Source organism: Myotis nattereri, assembly GCF_964212035.1.
Source record: "Myotis nattereri genome assembly, chromosome: 2".
NCBI classification, from domain to species: domain Eukaryota; kingdom Metazoa; phylum Chordata; class Mammalia; order Chiroptera; family Vespertilionidae; genus Myotis; species Myotis nattereri.
Window position 1 is genome coordinate 90,632,661 of NC_138076.1, and position 16,726 is coordinate 90,649,386.

The 16,726-nt window shown below is 39.3% G+C and overlaps 1 protein-coding gene across 1 annotated transcript in view; it reads right to left on the minus strand.

Moving 5' to 3' along the window:
• INTS6 (integrator complex subunit 6) overlaps positions 1–16,726 on the minus strand; it is a 119,878-nt gene that overhangs the window by 7,402 nt on the left and 95,750 nt on the right. Inside the window, exons 13-15 of the mRNA XM_081082813.1 lie at positions 14,411–14,537; positions 13,037–13,179; positions 12,608–12,839 (exon numbers count right to left, since the gene is read on the minus strand). Coding sequence (XP_080938939.1) covers positions 12,608–12,839; positions 13,037–13,179; positions 14,411–14,537 — 502 coding nt within the window. The remainder of the gene's footprint in view (positions 1–12,607; positions 12,840–13,036; positions 13,180–14,410; positions 14,538–16,726) is intronic.

The following is a 16,726-nucleotide window of genomic DNA, read 5'->3' on the forward strand; positions in this document are numbered from 1 at the left end:
TATGATCACAATCACTATCTATACTTGATCTCAGCACTGCTTTGCAATCTTGTAACAGCCTTTTCTACCTCTTCCACAAGAGATCATTTTAATCTTCTCCCCTCTCTTCATATCTCTGATTTTCACAATCTCTCCTTCCCTCTCAGCAGTAGACATCACCTCTTCCTTTACAGAAGAAAGAAAAGTAGAGGCCTAAGATGGGAACTTCCTCTGCTTCCCATCATTAAGCTTGCATCCACACCTATTAGGCTTCAATGGAAACAGCATTCTTTCATCTGGGGTTTGGACCATTCCCTTTAGCTTTCTCAGTGATTTTGTGCTGATTATGCTTTTTCTCATCTTCATTTTCAAATATTCCTATCACACCTGCATTTAAACATGCTCACCTCTCTATCAGCTTAAAAATAAAGCAAAATCACCATTTTAACCCCATAACCTCTTCTACCTCCCACTCTCTTTTCCCACCTACCCTTCACAGCTAAACTTCTTCAACTGGTTGTTTACATGCACTGTCTCCATTTTCTCATCTTCCATTCTTCAACCCCTTTACTACACCAAAATTGCATTTGCTAAGATAATCAAAGACTAACAGAACCTTTCTAATCTTCTTCTTGGTTGATCTGTTTTAAGAAGTATCTGAGGAAGACAAAATGGCAGAAGGACAGGTAGACGTGTCCCAAGCCTTGTCCAGGAACAGATAGAAGGCGCAAATAAATCGAATAACATCCACCTTGAATTGGCAAAGTAGGTACAGCTGGTGAGACAATTCACAGCTGGGAAGGGGAGAGGACGCCTGGACAACAGTAGCATCAGGGATCTGGGCTGGAGAGAGGTGCAGGACCTCCAAGCCCAGAGGGTCAGAAGAAAGCCACATGGCACCAAGGCCGTGTCCCTCGGGACAGGCGTAACATCTCACTGTGGAAAGGAAGTCCACATGGCTGTTGGTGGCAAGGGATTCTAGATCTAAGCCCATAGCCATGAGAGGCTGAGCCCAGAGGGGGAAACCTGAACAACTGCCCAAGCCATGCTATACTGGGGGAGAGGGACTCGCAGTGGCACAGCTCTTTTCCAACTTGTTGGTCTTTGCTTTTATTCGCTAAACCCAGTTCATAGGACCTTTCAAATACAAAAACACTCACCCATGGCTGAGGTGCAGGTGGAGTTGTGGAGTCTGGGGAGAGGCTGGGAGAGGTGGCCGGGGGTCTGGCACTGAGACATACATGAGACACCAGACCTAAGCAGCCATCTTCTCCTGAAGAAACAGCCACAGCCACACCCAGACTACACCCAGAGTGTTACAAAGGATAAAAATAAATATATATATATGAATAGTCCCTGATAGCCCTCAGGGACTGGGCTGAAGAGAAGCCTTTCAGTCCCAGCAACCTCCCCCAACTATAGACCTGTCAGAAACAGCTGCTTGAGAGATTAAGATTGACAGTGGGCAGACAGGCTAAGTGGGCAGACTGGTTCCGCCTGCTGGCAGTCAAGGCTGTGGAGATAGACACAGAGGAGCGGTGGACCACTTGGAACTTCAGCAACCTAACAGGAAACTGAGAAGTGGTAGGCAATACATAAGAGTGGGATCTTAAACCAGCCCCCATGGGGCATTAAAACTTGGCAGAAATGAACCACACTTCACTTTTTCATTTTTATCTTTATTTCATTTTATTATTTTGTTATCTTTTTTTTTCTCCTTTTTTCTTTATTTTCCTTTTTTGTCTGTTTATTTTTCCTTTTTGCATTATTTTTTCATCATGCTATTTTTAATATTTTTATTTTATCCTATGTTTTTAATAAATTGTTTCTCTTCCTTCTCTTTTTCTTTCTTCTTATCCACTCATCCTCTTTCTACTTCCTCTATACTGAACTGAGGTCCTCCCCATATTCATCCAATTCCTTAACCTTACTTTCTGTATATAAGCTTAGCCTCTACAGATTCTGCCCCCACCCTCTTTTCTGGGTGTTTGGTATTTGCATTTTTTGGTTTTTCTGTTTGTTCTGTGGTGTTTTATCCCCATATGTATATTTCCCTTTTTCTTCTTTTTTTTTCTTTTCTTACCATTTTTTTTCTCTTCAATATCATTTGTGTTCTTTTTTCTCTCCCCTAATTCTCTGGTGGTCACTTATATTGGGGTTATCAGTGTTGTGAGTGCATTTGTGTTTTGTTCCCTTTGTGTCATGTCTTGTGGAGTGACATTTTGTCCTGTTTGGTCAATGTGGTAGAGAACGAGCCAAATAACGGGACACCCAGAGAGGAAACTCCATCCACGAACAGGTCAATAACACTACAGACCCAACTACAGAGGCAGGAAGATGGTGGCAGTGAGGGAGAGAGCGTGACTGAGGGAGCAAAAGGGGAGTATGTGGATGTATGTGTGTGTGTGGGTGTGTGTGAGTGACAGATCCCGCAGGACCTTTGGGGGCAGACAGATCGGGCTCGCCTAGCGGGCAGCCTCTGCTATCATTATAAATAGTCCCTGAGCGGCCAGCTCTACTGCAGGGCACGCCTTCTTGAAGGGGAGCCCAGCCTTACCTCCACCCAGGGTGCCTTCAGACACCACCCAGGACTCTACAGCCACCCCCGTGAGGGACCTGCTGCCTTAGCTGAGGTCCCACAGTCACTGAGACTCCAGCCTCCCCAGGCATGGGCTCCTGTGTGTTCCAAAGAGTGCTCCCCTCTGGCCAGCCCAATGCTTTAGCCCAGGGCATTGCAACCACGTGAGCAGCCTGCCCCCATCCCAGGAGCAGCAGCCATGCAAGCAGCTCGCCCCCATCCGAGGAGAAGCAGCCATGAGAGCAGCGCCTACCAGAGGAGCTGCTGCCAACTGAGGAGCAACAACTGCTGCAACCACCTGAGGAGCAGCCCCCGCATGATTCGACACAGATCCTTTGGTGAGAGCAAAAATGGGGAGACAAAGAAACCCCCAAAGGAGAGGAAAGGAGAAATTGCCAGAAAAGGAGCTAAGTGAAACGGAGGATCATACAGTTCATAAACCGGATGGATAAAAAAATTAACAAATTATGTAAGAACCAAGAAGAAATAAAGAGTGATTAGGCTGCAATAAAAAAAAACTATGGAAAGTTTCAACAGTAGACTAGGAGAAGCAGAGGTCCACATTAGCGGATTAAAAGACAGGGAAGCAAAACACACCCAAACTGAACTGCAATTGGAGAAAAAAATTAAAAGACAGGATGGAGAGCCTAAGGGAGCTTTGGGACAAAATGAAACGAAGCAACATATGAATAATGGGGGGTGGCAGAATGACAGGAAGAGGAACAAGGGTTAGAAAATCCATTTGAAGAAATAATGTCAGAAAACTTCCCTGATGTGGGGAAGAAAAGAGTCACACAAGCACAGAGAGTCATGAACCCAAAAAGACCCACACCAAGACACATCATAATTACAATGGCAAACGTTCAGGACAAAGAGAGAATCTTAAAAGCTACGAGAAAGACAGAAAGTTACCTACAAGGGATCTCCCATTAGACTATCAAGTGATTTCTCAACAGAAACACATCAGGCCAGAAAGGAAAGAAGGAAGCTTACAAAGTGATGCAAAGCAAGGGACTGAATCCAAGAATACTCTATTCAGCAAGGCTATCATTCAAAATTGAAGGGGAAACAAGGAGTTTCACAGACAAAAAAAGACTAAGGGCGTTTATTACCACCAATCCAGCAATGCAAGAAATGCTAAAGGGACTGATGTAAAAAGAAGAAATAAAAAGGGAAGAAGGAACGAAGGTACAAAAAATAAAAATGTCTACAAAGAAGTACCTATCAATAATAACTTTAAACATAAATGGACTAAATGCTCCAATCAAAAGACACAGAGTGGCTGAATGGATTAGAAAACATGACCGATATATCTGCTGTCTACAAGAGACCCATCTCAGAACAAGGAACTCACACCGACTGAAAGTGAAGCGATGGAAATATATCTTCCAGGAAAATGGAAATGAAACAAAAAGCTCGGGTAGCAATACTTATATCTGGCAAAATAGACCTCAAAGTGAAGGCCATAACAAGAGATAAAGAAGGCCACTTCATAATACTAAAGGGATCTAAACAAGAGGATATAACCCTGGTAAACATATAAGCACCCAAAGCAGGAGCACCCAAATACATAAAAAAACTTCTGGAGTGTCTTGGGAGAACCAAGATGGCGGCATAGGTTAACGCCGGAGTTTGCTGCCTTGAACAACTACTTCAAAAGTGAAACTAAAAGATGGAACGGACATCACCCAGAACCACTGGAACGCTGGCTGAGTGGAAGTCCTACAACTAGGAGGAAAGAGAAACGCATACGGACACTCAGAGGAGGCGCAGTGCTGAAGTCAAATTCTGAGGTGGGGAGTGCGCGGAGCGGGCTGGCGGCGGAGGGCGCGGTTGGCGTTATCAATCGGGAGGGAGTCGCAGACTCTGAGCTCCAGATACAGGCGAGTCTGTAGGGACCCAGACTCAAACGGGAGAAGCGGGACTGTCTGGCTTCGGTCAGAGCGAGTGCAGCTTTCTCCCCGAGGTTTGCAGCGGTTGCTGGGACTCAGAGAGGCAGAGCCCCTGGGGACAGGACTGAGAGCCGCCATAACTGCTCTCTCTGGCCCACCCTGTTGATCCTGTGCGACCCGCCCTGCCCAAGCCCTGCACAGAGGCATTTGCCGGATAGCCTCAGGCAAAGGCTAGATTAGCACCTCCCTAGAGGACAGAAGTTCTCTCACTGCAGACACAGCTGATTCTCACAGCCACTTGGCCTGGAGGTCAAACCCTCCCAGGTATTAGCTACAACAATCAAGGCTTAACTATAAGACTGTGCACAAAGACCACTAGGGTGTGCACCAAGAAAGCATAACAAAATGCGGAGACAAAGAAACAGGACAAAATTGTCAATGGAAGATATAGAGTTCAGAACCACACTTTTAAGGTCTCTCAAGAACTGTTTAGAAGCTGCCGATAAACTTAATGAGATCTACAAGAAAACTAATGAGACCCTTGGTGTTATGATGGGGAACCAACTAGAAATTAAGCATACACGGACTGAAATAACGAATATTATACAGACTCCCGACAGCAGACCAGAGGAGCGCAAGAATCAAGTCAATGATTTGAAATGCGAGGAAGCAAAAAACACCCAACCGGAAAAGCAAAATGAAAAAAGAATCCAAAAATGCGAGGATAGTGTAAGGAGCCTCTGGGACAGCTTCAAGCGTACCAACATCAGAATTATAGGGGTGCCAGAAGATGAGAGAGAGAGAGATATTGAAAACCTATTTGAAGAAATAATGACAGAAAACTTCCCCCACCTGGTGAAAGAAATGGACTTACAGGTCCAAGAAGCACGGAGAACTCCAAACAAAAGGAATCCAAAGAGGACCACACCAAGACACATCATCATTAAAATGCCAAGAGCAAAAGACAAAGAGAGAATCTTAAAAGCAGCAAGAGGAAGAAACTCAGTTACCTACAAGAGAATACCCATACGACTGTCAGCTGATTTCTCAACAGAAACTTTGCAGGCCAGAAGGAAGTGGCAAGAAATGTTCAAAGTGATGAATACCAAGAACCTACAACCAAGATTACTTTATCCAGCAAAGCTATCATTCAGAATTGAAGGTCAGATAAAGAGCTTCACAGATAAGGAAAAGCTAAAGGAGTTCATCACCACCAAACCAGGATTATATGAAATGCTGAAAGGTATCCTTTAAGAAGAGGAAGAGGAAGAAAAAGGTAAAGATACAAATTATGAACAACAAACATGCATCTATCAACAAGTGAATCTAAGAATCAAGTGAATAAATAATCTGATGAACAGAATGAACTGGTGATTATAATAGAATCAGGGACATAGAAAGGGAATGGACTGACTATCCTTGGGGGGGAAAGGGGTGTGGGAGATGCGGGAAGAGACTGGATAAAAATCGTGCACCTATGGATGAGGACAGTGGGTGGGGAGTGAGGGCGGAGGGTGGGGCGGGAACTGGGAGGAGGGGAGTTATGGGGGGAAAAAAGAGGAACAAATGTAATAATCTGAACAATAAAGATTTAATTAAAAAAAAAAAAACTTCTGGAAGATATCAAGGGAGAGATTGACAATAATACAATCATACTAGGGGACTCTAATACCCAACTGACATCACTGGGTAAATCCTCTAAACAAAAAATCAGCAAAGAAACATCAATCCTAAATGACTCACTATATCAGATGGACTTAATTGACATCCTCTGAACATTTCACCCCAAAGCTACAGAAAATACGTTCTTCTCAAGTGCACACGGGACATTTTCAAAGACAGACCATATATTGGGTCACAAGCAAAGTCTCTCCAAATTCAAGAAGACTGAAATCAAGCATCTTCTCAGACCATAATGGCATAATATTAGAAATAAACTACAATAAAAACAATCAAAAACATTCAAACACTTGGAAGCTGAATAGCATGCTATTAAACAATGACTGGGTGACCAAAGAGATCCAAGAAGAAATTAAAAACATCCTAGAAACGAATGACAATGAGAACACAACAATCCAAAATCTATGGGACACAGTGAAAGCAGTCCTGAGAGGGAAGTTCATAGCTCTACAGGCCTACCTCAAAAAACAAGAAATAATCGTAATAAATCATCTGACTCTACAACATAAAGAATTAGAAAGAGAGCAACAAGAAAAGCCCAGAATAAGCAGAAGAAGGAGATAATAAAGATCTGAACAGAAATAAATGACATAGAGGCCACAAAAACAATACAAAAGATCAATGAAACCAAGAGCTGGTTCTTTGAAAGGATAAACAAGATTGATGAACCTCTAGCCAGGCTCACCAAGAAGCAAAGAGAGAGGACCCAAATAAACAAAATCAGAAATGAAAGAAGCGAAATAACAGTAGACCCCACAGAAATACAAAGAATTGTTAAAAAAAAAAAAAAAAAGCTATGGGCCTGACCAGTTTGGCTCAGTGGATAGAGCGTCGGCTTGCGGACTCAAGGGTCCCAGGTTCGATTCCAGTCAAGGGCATGTACCTGGGTTGCGGGCACATCCCCAGTGGGGGGTGTGCAGGAGGCAGCTGATCGATGTTTCTCTCTTATCGATGTTTCTAACTCTCTGTCCCTCTCTCCCCCTCTCTGTAAAAAATCAATAAAATATATTTTTTTTAAAAAAAGAAGCTATGAACAACTCTATCCAACAAACTAGACAACCTAGAGGAAATGGACATATTCCTAGAAAAATACAACCTCCCAACACTCAATCAGGAAGAATCTATAATCTCAATAGGCCGATAACTATGGAGGAAATTGAAGCAGTCATCAAAAAGCTTCCAGCAAACAAAAGCCCAGGGCCAGGTAGCTTCTCAGAGAAGTTTTACTAAAATTCAAAGAACTAAAACTTATCCTCCTCAGACTATTCAAAAAAATTCAAGAGGAAGGAACACTTCCAAGCTTATTTTATGAAGCCAGCATTATCCTAATATCAAAACCAGATAAAGACAACACAAAGAAAGAGAATTACAGGCCAATATCCCTCATGAACATAGATGCCAAAATACTCAACAAAATTCCAGCAAATCCAATACAGCATTACATCAGAAAGATCATACAAAATGAACAAGTAGGGTTTATCCTGGGAATGCAAGGATAGTACAATATCTGCAAATCAATAAACATTATATATCATATAAACAAATTGAGAGATAAAAATCACATTCTCATATCAATTGATGCAGAAAAAGCATAAATCCAACACCCTTTCTTGATAAAAACCCTCAGCAAAGGGGGAATAGAGGGATCATACCTCAATATAATAAAAGCCTTACATGACAAACCTACAGCCAATATCATACTCAATGGGCAAAAACTAAAACCATTTCCCCTAAGAACAAGAACAAGACAGGGTAGCCCACTTTCACCACTCCTATTCAATATAGTACTTGAAGAGCTAGCCATTGCGATCAGACAAGAAGAAATAAAAGGTATCCAAATTGGAAAAGAAGAAATAAAACTGTCCTTATTCGCAGATGATATACTATACATAGAAAACCCCAAAGACTCCATTAAAAAACTACTAGACCTAATAAATGAATTCGGCAATGTAGCAGGATACAAAATTAATGCCAAGAAATATATGGCATTTTTGTACACTAATAATGAACTCACAGAAAGGGAAATGACAAAAACAATCCCATTTACCTTTGCACCAAAAAATGAAGATACCTAGGAATAAACTTAACGAAGGAGGTAAAAGACCTGTACTTGGAAAACTACAGGACATTGAAAAAAGAGATAGAGGAAGACATAAACAGATGGAAGAACATACCATGTTTATGGGTTAGTAAAATCAACATCATTAAAATGTCCATAGTACCCAAAACAATCTATAGATTCAATGCAATCCCCATTAAAATACCAATGGCTTATTTCACAGACCTAGAATGAACTCTCCAAAAATTTATCTAGAATTAAAAAAGACTGAATAGCCACAGCAATCTTGAGAAAGGACAAAGTTGGAGGGATCACAATACCAGATATCAAGCTGTATTACAAACCCAATGTTCTCAAAACTGCCTGGTACTGGCACAAGAACAGACATATAGACCAATGGAATAAAACAGAGAATCCAGAAATCAACCCAAAGCACTATGCTCAGTTAATACTTGACAAAGAAGGCAAGAGCATACAATGGAGTCAAGACAGTCTCTTCAGTAAATGGTGCTGGGAAAATTGGACAGATACTTGCAAAAAAAAATGAAACTAGATCACCAACTTACATCATACACAAAAATAAACTCAAAATGGATAAAGGACTTAAACATAAGTTGGGAAACCATAAAAATCTTAGAAGAAGCCATAGGCAGCAAAATAGCAGACATTTGTCATAGCAATATCTTTACCGATACAGCTCCTAGGGCAATGGAAACTAAGGAGAAAATAAACAAATGAGACTACATCAAAATAAAAAGCTTCTGCACAGCAAAAGAAAACCAACAACAAAACAATAAGAAAGCCCACTGCATGGGAGAACATACTTGCCAATGTTATCTCCAATAAGGGTTTAATCTCGAACATTTACAGGGAACTCATACAACTTAACAAAAGGAAGATAAACAACCCAGTAAAAAAATGGGCACGGACCTAAATAGATACTTTTCGAAAGTCGCCATACAGAAGGCTGAGAGACATATGAAAACATGCTCAAAGTCACTAATCGTCTAAGACGTGCAAATCAAAACGACAATGAGGTACCATCTCACACCTGTCAGAATGGCTATCATCAACAAATCAACAAATGACAAGTGCTGGCGAGGATGCAGAGAAAAAGGAACCCTCGTGCACTGCTGGTGGGGATGCAGATTGGTGAAGTCACTGTGGAAAATAGTATGGAGTTTCCTCAAAAACCTAAAAATGGAACTCCCATTTGACCCAGTGATCCCACTTCTGGTAATATTTCCCAAGAAACCAGAAACACCAGTCAGAAAGGATATATGCACCCCTATGTTCATAGCAGCACAATTCACCATAGCTAAGATTTGGAAACAGCCCAAGTGTCCATAAACAGATGAATGGATTAGAAAACTGTGGTACATCTACACAATGGAATACTACTCTGCTGTAAAAAAGAAGGAACTCCTACCATTTGCAACAGCATGGATGGACCTAGAGAGCATTATGCTAGCGAAATAAGTCAGTCAGAGAAAGATAAATATCACATGATTTCACTTATTTGTGGAATATAATGAACAACATAAACTGATGAACAAAAACAGATCCAGAGACAGAGAAGCATAGATCACACCATCAAAACGCAGAGAGAAGGGGAAGGTGGGGGGAAGGGGGAGAGATCAACCAAATGACTTGTATGCATGCATATAAGCATAACTAATGGACACAGCCACCAGGGAGTTGAGGGCATGAGCAGGGGGGTGCGGGGATAAGCGGGGGATAAGGACACATATGTAATACCTTAATCAATAAAGAAAAATTTTAAAAAAGAAGTATCTGAGACCACCAATCACTCAATTTTTCTTTCCTTTAGCTTCCATGACACTACATACTTCCCTATTTCTTTGATTCTTCTTTCTCAATACCCTTTTCTGAACTTTGTATTTCCTCTTAACTTTAGCACTTTCAAGGTCCTGTTTTAGGCTCTTTACCCCATCCCCCCTTCTCATGTTTCCCTAGGAGACATTTTATTAACTCCAATGGCAGTTAAGCTGCCTCCCATATCTACCTCTCTAGCACAATCCTCTTTAGAGTTCCAAACTCAAATAATCATCTTCTAACTTAAGGTGTCCACTTGGCTAACTAATATACACTTCTAAACTAAAATCATTCTTCCACTCCAACCCTGACATCATCATTTACCCAGTGTCTCTCAAGGCACTTCTCTTGCTCTGGCTCCAATGTGCTATCAGTCATTACCAAGTCCTTTGCTGATATGTCCAATTATTTCTCAAATACATATTTTTCTCACAAGCTCACAGCCAGGTCACCATTAGCTCTTCCCTGGGTTTCCTAACTACTTCCTGTGCATTCAAAATAATGTTTTAACAATCCTATCTAATAAGAGTAATATGAAAATTAAACATCACTCTGACACAAAGATGGCGGCGCCCACAGCAACAAGATGGCAGCGCCCAGTCCTCTCAGCCCCACTGGAGTCCTCTATTCCCGGGGGCAGCCGCTGAGGGCAGGGTCCGCTTGGCTGTCACCTGCGGTGACCCGGGAGTGGCCAAGCGGGCCCCGCAGACCATGCACAGCAGGGCCCACTTGTCCGTCGCCCATGGCGACCCGTGAGCGGCCAAGTGGGCCCCGCAGACAGCAGAGAACCACGGGGAGCAGGCCTAAGCCGTCAGTAGGACATCCCCTGAGGGCTCCCGGATTGGAGAGGGTGCAGGTCTGGCTGAGGGAACCCCCCAACTGTGCACAAATTTCGTGCACCGGGCCTCTAGTATCAAATATGCAGTCAGTGTCCATAATTTTAATTACCTTATATATTTTTTGTTTGTTGAAAAGTTTGACTTTGTTTGACTCAGGGTCCAAATCAGGCCCAACATTACAACTGGTTTATATGTCTCTTAACTACATTTGAATCTATGAAGTCCTTCTGTACATCTTTTTCTATGCATTTTTCTGGAAACACACACACCAGATTCTATGTCCTATAGTTTCCCATATATGATTTTACTAATCTTATCCCTCTTTTGTCATTTAACATGCTCTGTCCCTTATATTTCCTATAAATTGGTAGTTAGATCTAGAGGTGTGATCAGGTTGATGTTAAAAAAAAAATTTGTGGCCGAAACCAGTTTGGCTCAGTGGATAGAGCGTCGGCCTGCGGACTGAAGGGTCCCGGGTTCGATTCCGGTCAAGGGCATATACCTGGGTTGCGGGCACGTCCCCAGTGGGAGATGTGCGGGAGGCAGCTGATCGATGTTTCTCTCTCGTTGATGTTTCTAACTATCTCTCTCCCTTCCTCTCTGTAAAAAACTCAATAAAATATATATTTTTTAAAAAAAAAAATTTGTGTGTGTGTGTGGAGGGATTAGGACTACTTCAGAGGTAGTGCTGCATAATTCCATCAGGAGGTATATAAATATTTGTTTTCTCTCCAGTTAAAATGCTATAAGCCATGAATAATCACTACCTATAATTAACAAATCCATCAATTCATTAAGGGTCCCCTACATCCCTTGTTATTCTTCCCTGATAAAATTCCACACATTTCATGGTCTTTATAAAATGCTAATCATATCTGGTCACTACTACCTCTTTAAACCTTTCAGTGGATTCTCAATGTCCTTAGAATAAAGTCTAGAACCCTTACAATGGCTTCTGAAGGCCCTCCATGATCTGACTTCTGCCTATCCTTCAGTTTTCACCTTATCTCATTCCCAACACTCTTGCTGTACTAAAATTTTCAGTTCCTTCAATGTCCTTCTCTTTACCGTATACTCTTCTTAGACTACTCCTCTAGCATAGGCAAATACACAGCTTTAGTTAACTAATTCCATTCACTCTTCAAGTGCTGGTTTAAACAACTCCCTAGTAAAGTGCCTTAAGCCTATACACCAAGTTAAATTCTCATGCCAAATATGTCCACAACATACTTAACGTCCCTTTCTCCACACTTCTAATGAAATGTCCAATGACTTTCTTTCCTCATGCATTGTAAGTGAAAGCAGAAACCACTATCTTGATCACTGCTATACCTAAACAGCACAGGTATTTAATAACTGCCTGTATTAAACTGAAATTGAAAACCATCTTTCTATGGATATTGATAATATCCCTTTAAAAACTATTATTTTAAAATACTTAAAATTTGCAAATATTTTACATCAGTGATCACCAACCTTTTGGAGCTCACAGACCACCAGTTGGTGACTGCTGTTTTAGATTATAAACACTAATAAAGCATAATGAAAATATAAAATGCTCAACAAAACATTAATTAAAAAGACACAAAAATAATTACATTGCCAATTTAGAATAAACATAACTTCGCTAGAAGCTCTTAGACTTTATCAGTTTTTTTCTATAATCTATTTAAAAATCTCTTCTTTGAAGAACCAAAAAGAAGCAAATAACGTTTTTGTTGCTGATGTTGTTTTAAACTCTTACTTTTATGAAGAGGAAGGGGTTTAATAAGATCTGGCTGTGCTTGAGTCATAGGTATAGGTGGTCCTTTTCCTCCAATATGATTGTTCACAACTGGATTCTGCTGTCTGCCTCTCAGCAGTGGAGACATACAGCGACGTCTTTTAGGGATCCCTTGCATATTTGGTTCTCCAGGTCGTTTATGTTTATTTTGAGGTCCAGCCACAAATTCATCTGCTTCATCTATCATCATACCCTATAATAAAATACATAATTTCCTTGGATTTATATTCAGTTTTTAAATGGCACAACTAATTCTAATTTCCATGAAAACAACTCTATTTAACTATGTTGACATTTATTACGTACTCTACCAGGAAAATAGCTTTAGCTTACTTTAAATTCACAGTACCTAGCACAAACAAATTATATAATGGAATATTTCAAATTTACCTTTTTATCCAGCTTAAAAGGGTTGCCAAATGTATGTAACCTTCGAGGCTGATCAGGATCAAGTTCTCTTAGTGGAGAAGGTACTTGCTTGAGATATTCCTGGTAATTCCCCATTTGTGCTATAGGAACACTGTGTACTTGATCTTTTCGAACAAAATAAAGCAACAATAAAAGTTAACCTTACTAACACCTGTTCTAGTTATCACGTATCTTCTTATATATGAACTAGAGGCCTGATGCATGAAATTCGTACAAGAGTAGGCCTTCCTCTTCCGGCCCCCCCAGCTCCGGCTGCCGGCACTGGCTTCTCCCTGGGCAGCTGGCAGGCACCTGGGACCCGGGTTTTCCTTGCAGCCCGGCTTCGTCCAGAAGGTTGTCTGGTCTAATTAGCATATTATGCTTTTATTATTATAGATGCTGCCTGGTGTTTGTTATTTTAGGCAGTCTTCTCTTACCACATACTCTAAGTTAATGTGTTGCCATTATAAATATTGTGACATAAAACTCTGAGATTTTTAAAATAAAATTTAAAATCATTGATTTTATCTTCTAAACCAGTGGTTCTCAACCTTCCTAATGCCTCGATCCTTTAATACAGTTCCTCATGTTGAGGTGACCCCCAATTTCACTGTTACAAATTGAACATAATTAAAGCATAGTGATTAATCACAAAAACAATATGTAATTATATATGTGTTTTTCGATGGTCTTAGGCAACCCCCGTGAAAGGGTTGTTCGACCCCCAAAGGGGTCGCGACCCACAGGTTGAGAACCGCTGTTCTAAACAAAACAAAAATATTGCAGCTAATTTCAGTGCATAGAATTAGCAATGTATAACCTTACCATGAAAAGGAATGTCTTTTCTACTCTATTCCAAATATATACAATTTAATTATAGAATTTATAGAAAAATCACATACATAACCCTTTTTCCATATATATATAGTCGATGCTTACATCAGAGATAGAAAAAGGTTAAATTTTCATCTGACTTGATTTGTAGTAAGTGCCATGCATATGTTTGAAGGAAATATTAGAATTGTACAATTACTGGCCACCCAGAGTTAAACCATCAGATATTGGTATATCATAATAAAATAACTCAGTTTGTCTATGTGTCTGCATGTGTGAATGGACGAAAAATCAAGAAAGGAAACTAAGCTATTAACAAAGGTGGTTACATCTGGGGAATAGAATTTGGCGCAAATTCTATAGTGAAGGCAGAAAGAAATGTAAAGAATCAGGGATGACTTTTTACTTAATTTGTTTGAATTTACAATGAGAATTGTGCAAGAATTCTTTAAGAGTTACAGTATTACCCTATTGTGTTTTTATATAAAGAGAAAAATACCAATATTAAAATCATAATCTAACCTTCATCCTGTCCTTTAAGAAATCTTCGGGTGCTCTTCATAAGATTAAATCTCATTCTTGTTAAGTGATCCAAAAGATTCCGTCTAGGTATGTCATATGCATTTCTAAATGTCTGTGGCTTTAAATCCTATTGAAAATATTCAAAGACAAAAGTTATTTATAAACACAGAATTAAGAGACTAAAATCTCTACCTTGCACATAGGTTTGAAAATAATATATACAAGTTAACTAATTACCTTAAAAAACAGAATAGAGTTGTGATGCAATCTTTAAGTACTGTTTTGGGAACCAAAAGATAAAAACTTGGTAGTGAGCTCAACCAAATAATCCCAAACTTACATCTAACTCAAGATTTTATTATATTTTCTGACTAAAAGTAGTACTAGTAAACACCCAAATTTTAAAGACTTCCAAGGTTTTATCTTATGCTTTGATGTATAATGTACATGCTATACAACTGCCTATTTAAGTATACAGTTCGATGAGTATTAGTAAATTTATAGTTGTGAAACAATCACCGCAATCCAGTTTTAGAATACTTCCATCATTTCAGAAAGTTCCTTGTGCCCATTTGTAATCAATTCCTATTATTAGCCCCAGGCAACAACTTATCTGCTTTCTGTCTCTGTACATTCCATTTCATAAATGGAATTTTGCAATATCAAAATTTTCTATCTGGCTTCTTTCACTGAGCATGATGTTTTTGAGATTCATCCATGTTGTTCATGTGTCAGTAGTCTATTCCTTTTTTATCACAGTAAAGTAGTATTTCATTATATGGACATGCCATATCTTTGACCTATTCACTAGTTGATCAACACTGGACTGTTTAGAGTTTTGGAGTATTATCAATAATAATATCTAACCATTTATCTTGAGTAGATACTTACAATTGCTATACAAACAACATATATATTACATATATTAATATAATATATGAGAGTTCCAGTTGCTCTACATCCTCACCAATACTTGACATTTTTCAGTCTTTTAAATTTTAGCTATTCTAGTGGGTATAAAATGGGACCTCATTATGGTTTTAATTTCCATTTCCCTAATGATCAATAAGGTTGACTGTCTTTTCATGTGCTTGTTCAAGTTTGTATATCTTATCTGGTGAAGTATCTGTTCAAATATTTGCCCTTTTTTTTATGGGGATAAATCTTATCTCTTTATTAGGTAAAGAGATAAAATTTAGATAAAATTTATCTCTTTATTAGGTTCTATGAGTTCTTTAAGGATTTTGATATTAAGTTGTTTATTCAATATGTGTTTTGTTCCCAGGTTATAGTTCCTTTTAATTTTTCAAAGTTTCATTTGAATTAATAATTTCAATGAAGTTCAATTTATCAAGTTCTTTTTGTTTTGTATTTTAGAACTCTTCCATGATCCATGACCCAAGTTCATGATGATTTTCTCTAGTTTTCTTTTAGTTTACAGTTTTAGTTCTTACACTTAAGACCATGATCACTTCAAATAATGTTAGGTAAGGGTCAAGTTAAGTAATTTGAATATGGATATCCAATTTTTCTAGTGCTACTTGTTGAAAGGATTGTATTCTCACTTACTGAATTATTTTGGCACCTTGTTAAAAATTAATTGACTATTTGTGTGAGGGCCTACTTCTAGACTATATTCTGTTCCATTGATCTATATGTTTATCCGTATGCCAACAACACAAAGTGTTGATCACTATAGCTTCACAGTAATTTTTATTTTTATTTAGTTATTTTTTACAGTAATTTTTAAAATTAGATAGTTCAAGTTGTCCAACTTTATTCGTTTCCAAAACTGTTTTAGCTATTCTAGTACCTTTACACTTCCATATGAATTTTAGAATCAGCTTGTTTTTTTTTTTATATAAAAGCTGCTGGAATTAGGTCTTTTTAATAGCAAGTATTCATAAAGCATTTTAGGATCACACTGTGCACCCAAGGTCATAAGTACCAAATTACAGTGACTCTACCATTAGCTATATAACTTTAAGCAATCTCTAAGCCTTTGTTTATTACCTTATAAAATAAATGGGTTGGTTTACTTTTTATCAATACATTCATTCACTCACCATGGACAGTTTTGTTTTGTTTTTAAGAATAGTTATTGATTTTTAGAAAGAGTAAGGGAGAGAGAGAGAGAGAGAAACATCAATGTGAGAGTGCAACATCAATTTGCTGCCTCCTACATGCTCTCCACTAGGGGTGGAGATGCAGTGGGGGACTGAGACCACATCCCATGCATGTGCCCTGACCAGGAATCAAACTGGCAATCTTTCAGTGCACAGGAAGATGCCCAACCAATTGAGACCAGCCAGGGCT